Source organism: Rattus rattus, chromosome 10 (assembly GCF_011064425.1).
Source record: "Rattus rattus isolate New Zealand chromosome 10, Rrattus_CSIRO_v1, whole genome shotgun sequence".
Taxonomy (NCBI): Eukaryota; Metazoa; Chordata; class Mammalia; order Rodentia; family Muridae; genus Rattus; species Rattus rattus.
The window spans coordinates 4,535,796-4,544,167 of NC_046163.1; the positions used below are offsets into that span (position 1 = coordinate 4,535,796).

Here is an 8,372-nt window from a genome sequence, read left to right on the forward strand (position 1 = left end):
AGGAACCTGGGGCACAGGACATAGAGAAGTCCCCAAGGATAGAACAGATGCAAGCTTAGGGCCCAGGAGACCCCACCCCCTGATGTTTTGCTTCTCTGGGGGGGAAGTTACTTAATCTTCCTGTGCCACCACTTCCCCAGCTCCCTTGCCTGTATGGTGGCTGCATGGAGCCCGTTTGGGATGTGCTTGGAATCTGATGGCTGGATACCAGTGTCTCCTGCAGGTTAGGCAGGGGACCTTGCCCCTCCCCCCCTCACACACCCACACATGTTTGGTTGTTTTGTTTTCCAGGAGGAAGGATGCAGAGTACCACTAACTACCTGTGGCATACTGATGACCTGCTAGGGCAGGGGGCCACTGCCAATGTGTACAAGGCCCGGAATAAGGTGACAGCAACTCTGGCCCCAGACCCTTTCATGCCCTAGAGCTGGGCATTAAGAGTCTATGGAGCTGGACAGGGTCCCGGGGCTCTTTCTTCCATCCATTCTGATGAGAAAGGACTCCATAGGTTTGCCCTGAGGTGTGGGATGCTGGAAAAAATTCCTTGGAATGGCGCCTCTGTCCGAGACGTGTTGGGACTAGAGAACAAGGCAAGGGAGGAGGTGACAGCAAAAGGGATCTAGGAACGGTAGGGCTGGGAGCTTGGGCCTGTTCGGGTTTGTCCTTTAGTGGCTGCGGAGGTGTGTCAGAACACACACGGTGCTCAGGAACTGCAGGCAGGGCAGATTGCCTGGGCAGTTCTTATCTATGACAAAAACGAGCAAGGACGAAAGTCAACCCTTGTGCAACATCAGATGTGTCACTTCCAAGAGCTGCTCAAGCCCCCTGAGTAGGGAGGGGAAGGGGCTGCGGATGTGAGCCCACCCAGTCGCTGCTTCTCTCCTCTGGGACTAGGTTAGGGGAGAGGCTAAAGAGAGGGAAAGTTGCAGGTCCCCCAACAGGGGTAGGTCCCCATGCTGACTCTTACTCTGTGCCCAAGCTAGAAATCCGGGGAGGTGGTTGCTGTAAAGGTCTTCAACTCAGCCAGCTACCGGCGGCCCCCTGAGGTACAAGTGAGGGAGTTCGAGGTCTTGCGGAGGCTGGATCATGAGAACATCGTGAAGCTATTCGCAGTGGAGGAAACGGTGGGTCGTCTGCTTGGTCAGAGAAGAATGCTCTTGGCCTTGACCTTCGAAGTCCAGGGAGGGCCAAGCCCTGCTCATCAGCAGTCCAGAGGCATTGGGGAGGGGTGGGGGATGGGACAGACAACAGACACGACATCAAGGGTGCGCAGCCACACAGGGAAATAACTGGAAAAGAGAAGGGGAATCAGTGCCCAGTCAGAGAGGGCTTCTTGGGAAAAGTAGCCTTGGGCTGATTCTGTGTCTGTGATGGGTGCGAGACACAACGAGAAGGCCAAGCAAGAAGCTGGGACCCGGGAATGAGCGCTGCGGGCTCTTGGTCGGCAACCTCCTGACAGGCGGAAGTGGGAAGTACCTTCTTCCATAAACCTCCTTCTGTCCGGTGCACAGGGAGGCAGCCGGCAGAAGGTGCTAGTGATGGAATACTGCTCCAGTGGGAGCCTGCTGAGCGTGCTGGAAGACCCTGAGAACACATTCGGCCTTCCTGAGGAGGAGTTCCTGGTGGTACTGCGCTGTGTGGGTGAGCCATGCCCTGCCCCCGCCCCGGCGCAGGCCCTGTATGTGGGCAAAGTCCAGGATGAGTGTGATCTTCTGAAGCAGGCGCCCCTGCAGGCCTGAGGCAGGGGGAGGGGCCAGGAGGACCCACGTGGTCAATTCAGCTCAAAGCTGTAAGGAGATAATTCTAAAAGGATGCGTTTGCCACAGTTAAGGCAGGTAGCTTCATTCACAGTAGTCCACAGGTAAAACAGCCCAACAGGATACATTACGGTGCCTGCAGGTGGCGGAGTATAGCTGCGCAGAGGAGGCAATATGGATGAAACTAAGGGACCCCATGCTGAGGGCAAGCTAGCTGCAGAGAAGCAAAGCCCACACTTCCACTAGGACACAGCCCCTTGGGGAGTCAAGTTGCCCGAGACACACAGATTGGAGGTGCTGGTTAATCTGGGGAGGAGGAGATGTTTTTGGTGAGGAGGCGATGTTTGCATGATAGTGTGTGAATATGCTTAAAGCCACTGAGCTGTGTGCTTAAAAACCCACTAAATTGAAGGGCTTGCTTGTTGCTTGCTCCCCACCCACACTGGGGAAACTGAGGCAGGCCGATCAGGAATTCTAGGGCAGCCTGGGCTACATAGTAAAACATATTCAAAGACAATTTTTAAGTGATAAATTTTGTTAGGTATATTTTACCTCCCCAGAGAATCCAAATAAGTCTTATATTCTGATGCCCTTGGGACTCCTTCCTTGTATTTATTTTGTGTGTATGAGTGTTTTGCTTATATGTACACACGTACCCTGTGTGTATGCCTGGTAACCTCAGAGGCCAGAACGTTTCAGATCCCCTGGACCTAGAGTTACAAATGGCTACAAGCCATTGTGTGGGCGCTGGAAGCTGAACTCAGGTCCTCGGGAAGAGTGGCAAGAGCTCTCAACCAAACCATCTCTCCACTACCACCACCACCTTAAAACTTTATTAAATTATTTTTACTTTATGTATATGGGCGTTTTTTTTGCCTGCATATGTTTGTGTGCTGTATGCGTGACTGGAGCCTGCAGAGGCCAGAAGGGGGAGTCAGATCACTGGATCAACTGGCCCCAGTCGTGAGGTGGCCTGTGAGGGAGGGAGTAGGGGGTTGAGAATTGAACCAGGGTCATCTGGCAGAGTAGCAAGTGCAATGGTAACCAATGATCCATCCGTCCCTTCTTTGCCCTGGGGGCATCTCTGTTCTCCAGTGTTTCCCGTGCCCCTGAGTTCCTTGTGCCAATTCTCTGTCTGTTTGGATCCAAGGAAAGACTCCTCACCAGGACAAACTCTAGACTGACCCATCCCTAGCTGTGCCAAGCCATTAGTGCTCTGTCTGTCCCCAGTGGCTGGCATGAACCACCTGCGGGAGAATGGCATTGTCCACCGTGACATCAAGCCCGGGAATATCATGCGCCTGGTGGGCAAGGAGGGGCAGAGCATCTATAAGCTGTCTGACTTCGGGGCTGCCCGGAAGCTGGACGACGATGAGAAGTTTGTTTCTGTCTATGGTACAGAGGAGTACCTGGTAAGTGATATGTTGGAGACCCCCTGCCCCAAGCTAAAGGTCCCTTGCTCTGTGCCTCCCTGAGAGTCCCCTAGGACTCCCCACGCCATCTCTCCATGGCTTCTCCCTGCCTTTCTCCCATAGCACCCTGACATGTATGAGCGGGCGGTGCTTCGCAAACCCCAGCAAAAGGCGTTCGGGGTGACAGTGGATCTCTGGAGTATTGGGGTGACCTTGTACCACGCAGCCACCGGTAGTCTGCCCTTCATCCCCTTTGGTGGGCCCCGACGCAACAAGGAGATCATGTACGGTGGGCTATGGGACAGGGAGTGAGAGGGACAGGCCCTGAGCTTCTTCCAGACACCTGGCCCTCCCTCCACTGGGCCCCGGGGCATCCCGTACCTCCAGTTCCTACCTCCACTGTTTCCTCTAGCCCTGCCCCCATCCCTGGCTCACCTCGTCCCCACTAAGGCTCAAGGAGGTTAACAGAGCCTACAGGGATAAAGATGGAGCTGGTACCCAGGTCTAGCATCTTCCCAGTGCCTCTCGCTGTCTGCTAGGAGGAACTTAAGACAGGGGTTGCCAGGATGCACTACCTAGAACAAAAGAGATAGGGGTTGGGGATTTAGCTCAGTAGTAGAGCGCTTGCCTAGGAAGCGCAAGGCCCTGGGTTCGGTCCCCAGCTCCGAAAAAAAGAACCAAAAAAAAAAAAAAAGAGATAAAGTGTCCAACCAGTGAAACAGGGAACCCTGCAGTACGAGGATCTGCTGAGCTGTTACTGATGCTGTGTAGGAGAAAAGCAGCAAATCTTGGGACAGATTCTCAAGGTTCTAGCCTGAAGGCAGCTAGGAAAGTTATCTACTGGACCCAGTGCTGAAAGTTCATCATAAATAACTCATAGGGAAGAAAAGCAGACGCTTACATTAGCTGTAGATAACGTGCAGTTGAGAGGAGACGGCTTCGGGGTGGCAGGGCAGTCCATAAGTACTTACTTGTGTCTGCACCGTTGGCTGGTAATGGTCTTCAGGGGTTATAGAGAAGTGGGGCATGGTGGCCTGGAAGGTCAGAGGTGCTGGGGTCTACAGCAAGCTTTCAGCATATGCTTGGGAATCTGAAATTGTTCTTGGTTGGTCTCCTCAGAGCTGACCAATGGTTAGCTTCCCCTCTTAGCTTTATAATAAATGGAAGACACCTCAGGGACTTTCTCTTATCAGGGTGTCCTCAGGAAGGCTGGTGTATGCAATCCATGTGGGGTCATTATTAGGGTTAGGGACAAGGGAGGAGTTGGCATGGGACCAACTGCCAGGGAAGGAGAGATTGGAGGAGCAGCTAGAAAACTGGAGAAAATGTATGGTGCTGAGCTCGGCATGCCACAGAGGTAGAGGTGGCTAGACCTGGTATAGCCATAGTGACAGCTAGAAGGGCTCTGCCTAAAGGAGCATGCCTGGGCAGAGGTGATCTCACAGGAGGAACGGGATACCACATTTTTATTTTCCAGCCTACTTTATAGTGGCTAAGTGACATGAACTGTGCTGTTTGGAGTTTATTGTTTCTTAAAGTATGATGGATGGGGAGAGGGGGTGTCTAGAGCTCTGATTCTGCCCCACTACAGGTATAGGATCACCACAGAGAAGCCAGCTGGGGCCATTTCCGGGACTCAGAAGCAGGAAAATGGTCCCCTGGAATGGAGCTACAGCCTCCCCATCACCTGTAGACTGTCCATGTAAGTGGGAGGGGCATGTGCGTTATAGAAGCCAGGCTAGGGATCACCTCTCTCGGCTGAGTCAAAACTATCTCAGCAGAGCCCCAGGGGCCCTCCACGTTTCTTCTGTAGCCTGGGGAGTTCCATCTGGACGCTTGGGCCCTGGCTCTGACAGTCCTCGTGTCTTATGTGTATAGGGGACTGCAGAGTCAGCTAGTGCCCATCCTGGCCAACATCCTGGAGGCCGAACAGGCTAAATGCTGGGGCTTCGATCAGTTCTTTGCAGAGGCCAGTGACATCCTGCAGCGAACTGTCATCCATGTCTTCTCCCTGCCCCAGGCGGTTTTGCATCACGTCTACATCCATGCTCACAACACGTAAGTGGGAGCACCAGAGAGAGGGAGTAAGAGTCTTCCCCGTCTAAGCAATGGTGTGGGTCCAAGGGGTCATCTCCCAAAACACATTTGGGGGAAGTACTATTTCCATCAAGTTCAAGTCAAGCAGACTGCCTTGTTTGTGTTCCCAATCCCACGCTCTTCCAATGGGAGCCAGCACTGACAATCTCAGAGGTGGGTGCTCCGTTTCCTGGGTCCGTAATTTATTGTTTATAGAACCCCCCTTTTCTCACTAAATTCTTGGTCTTTGCTGTTTAAGACAGGATCTTGCTGGGTAGCCCCAGCTGATAAACTCTCCATCCTCCTGCCTCAGCATTCCGAGAGCTGGGATTACAGGCACGTGCCCCTATACCCGGAGCACTGTACGGGATGGGGAGAATTTCGATGCAGTATGGCAGGGGTGGGTACAAAGGCAGAGGTTAGGCATTGGGATTCTGGGGTCCTCTTCCGGGTCTTTGTGGGAATCATCATTTAGATGCTTGTGCCTAGATCTGACAGTCCTCATGTCTTGTGTATGTAGGGTGTTTCAGAGCCAGTGGTGCCCATCCTGGTCAACATCCTGCCCTTGGCCTCTCCACCCAGACCCTACCCAAGAAAAGCTGAGTCTTCCCATGGGGCCTCCTGACACATGTTCTCCTCTCACGTGTGTAGGATTGCCATCTTTTTGGAGGCTGTATATGAACAGACCAACGTGGCCCCCAAACACCAAGAATACTTCTTCGAGGGTCACCCTTGTGTCCTCGAGCCAAGCCTCTCAGCCCAGCACATCGCCCACACAGCTGCCAGCAGCCCTCTAACTCTGTTCAGCATGGCCAGCGACACACCCAAGGGGCTGGCCTTCAGGGACCGTGAGTAGGGCCACTCAGGCTGAATCTTATATTCTGGACATCCGGGGCATGACTTGTTTCCTTAGTGAGTGTTTCTCTGGCCCACAGAGTAGAGCAAATTCGGGTTTGAATTCTATGCATGCCTCTGTGTTGCCATGCGACTTGAGCTGGTGGCTAGATTTCCTTGAGTTTCCCCAGATTTACCAACAGACACAGGACATTTGGAACTTTTATGCCTGTAACAGTTTCTGCTACTGGTGGGGGGCGTCTTTGATAGTTTGAGGTAGAAGAAGCATGAGTCCAGGCTTCTGGAGAGAAGGTAGGGTGTATCGGGACCTAGATTTTCTTTCCTTAATTTCTAGAATAAATATTTCCTCTCGTTTGGAACATGCTTAGTCGGCCTCTGAGATGAAGGAGGGAGGGGCTTTAACCTCGAGAGACAGGGCTTTGAGCTTTAGAGTGTAGTTCTGAGATTTGGCCACAAGGTGGCAGTAAATGACTGAGACTTCGAGGATCCTCAGGGTCAAGGTTTGCAAGGTGCTGGGCACGGGGAGAGTTGGGAGGCTTTAAATGGGAGATCAGCCGCGACTGTGTACTGCGGACGAGGAAAGATGACCTAAGAGTTGACCCAGTCTATAGAAGCGGGCCCCTTAGACAGAGTCTTTGTCTGCAGCTGCTCTGGATGTCCCAAAGTTCGTCCCTAAGGTTGACCTACAGGCCGATTACAGCACCGCTAAGGTGAGGGGCCACCCCCCAGGAGGCAGAAGGGGGTTTGACGCTAGGAAGGACTGATCCTACATATCCGTACGTTTCAGGGCGTGCTGGGCGCTGGTTACCAGGCCTTGTGGCTGGCGCGGGTCCTGCTGGATGGACAGGCGTTGATGCTTCGAGGGTTACACTGGGTTCTGTGAGTACTCTGAAGAGCTGGAGGAGTGCATAGCATATCCATCCAGACCTCTCCTCGCCCTCTCTAAGGCCATGCCTACATGCACAGTGGCCCCTGGAGGTGCTTCTGACTTGGGCTGCCCTCATACAGGGTGGTGCTTCAGAACACGTGCCAACAGACACTGGAGATCACACGGACAGCCCTCCTCTTCCTCAGTAGCAGCCTGGGCACTGAAAGGTAGGTGTCCTGCCTAGGCTAACTGGGGCCCCTCAGCTCTCCTCTCTGCTCCTCACCCCTGAGATAGGCCTTCCCACAACCACAGCTCTCACGACACTCCTCTCCCCCAGACCAGAGCTCTCACAAAACCCTCCCCTTACACCCCCAACATTAGCGCCTCATCCGGTCCTTAAAACCTTATCTTCCCAAATGTATGTCTAGCCTCAGCCAAGTCTTGCCTATCACAGGGAGACATCCACCCAGGCCCTGCCTCTCTGGGATATAGGGCAATCCCTTACCCCAGGGAGGGCAGCCTCACAACCCTCAAAAAGGTAGTAACTCTATCATGTCCCAGGAAAAGCAGGCCCCCTACCACAGGCAGGACCTTAATTCAGGACTCTGAATGATTCAGGACACTCATTCTGTGCCAAGCCCCACAGAGCATTCAGGGGAAGGAGTCATCCCCAGGCTCTGTCCGTGCACACCAACGATGAAAACCCAGACTGTCTCAGCCTCCATATCTTTTGCTCATATCTCGTCTGGGTCTTCCACCTATCCTTGCCTTCTGAGGTGAAAAGAAAGAAGGCCTAGGGAGGAGGAAGCTAAGCTAGTGAAGGGTGGAGAGAAAGAACCCAGGGGGTGGGGAGTTCACCGAGAAGGGAGCATCGCCTGAACTCTGAAAGGCATAGTGTGTCCATGATGAGCGATGGGAGTTCTGCAACCTGGGGAAGCCCCCCGCCCCTCCCCGACCTGAGCCTTTCTCTTGGAAGTACAGGGAGTTGCCCGGGGTGGGCTGGATGCCTGCGTGTGCCCAGGGCTTGGTTGAACTGATGGTGAGGTGATGTGGGAGGGAAGATAAAGGGCAAGAATGGTTTCCTGTCACACAACAGGGATGGAACCCATTGTGACAGAGGGTGGAAGCCATTGGGAGCACTCCTGTTGGACATCCTCCGGCCAGTCCCTTGGCCATGACACAGTGATGAGATCTATGAGAATACCTGCTGCAGCCGGTCCTTCCTTGGCCCTTGAGCCTGGGGAAGGGCCCTCTAGGAGTGGGAGCCAAGTCACCAAGGTTCTGAGCCCGGAAAGCCTAGGTTGAGAGGGGGGTGGGAGGAATGTCTGGGGCAAATGCTTGGGGTGAAGCTAGAGAGAGAGGTGGGTAGAGAGGGGACGGAGTCCTGGGGGGTCCACTTAGAGA

General features: G+C 53.7%; 1 protein-coding gene across 1 annotated transcript in view; it reads left to right on the top strand.

Annotated features, from left to right (window-relative positions):
* Nucleotides 1–244: 244 nt before the first annotated feature.
* The window catches only part of Ikbke (inhibitor of nuclear factor kappa B kinase subunit epsilon), a 22,309-nt gene continuing 14,181 nt past the window's right edge, over nucleotides 245–8,372 (top strand). The window contains exons 1-11 of the mRNA XM_032915130.1: nucleotides 245–386; nucleotides 984–1,124; nucleotides 1,512–1,641; nucleotides 2,988–3,169; nucleotides 3,293–3,453; nucleotides 4,761–4,871; nucleotides 5,048–5,227; nucleotides 5,897–6,093; nucleotides 6,746–6,810; nucleotides 6,888–6,979; nucleotides 7,109–7,195. Of these exons, the coding sequence (XP_032771021.1) occupies nucleotides 300–386; nucleotides 984–1,124; nucleotides 1,512–1,641; nucleotides 2,988–3,169; nucleotides 3,293–3,453; nucleotides 4,761–4,871; nucleotides 5,048–5,227; nucleotides 5,897–6,093; nucleotides 6,746–6,810; nucleotides 6,888–6,979; nucleotides 7,109–7,195 (1,433 nt within the window). The 5' untranslated portion in view covers nucleotides 245–299. The remainder of the gene's footprint in view (nucleotides 387–983; nucleotides 1,125–1,511; nucleotides 1,642–2,987; nucleotides 3,170–3,292; nucleotides 3,454–4,760; nucleotides 4,872–5,047; nucleotides 5,228–5,896; nucleotides 6,094–6,745; nucleotides 6,811–6,887; nucleotides 6,980–7,108; nucleotides 7,196–8,372) is intronic.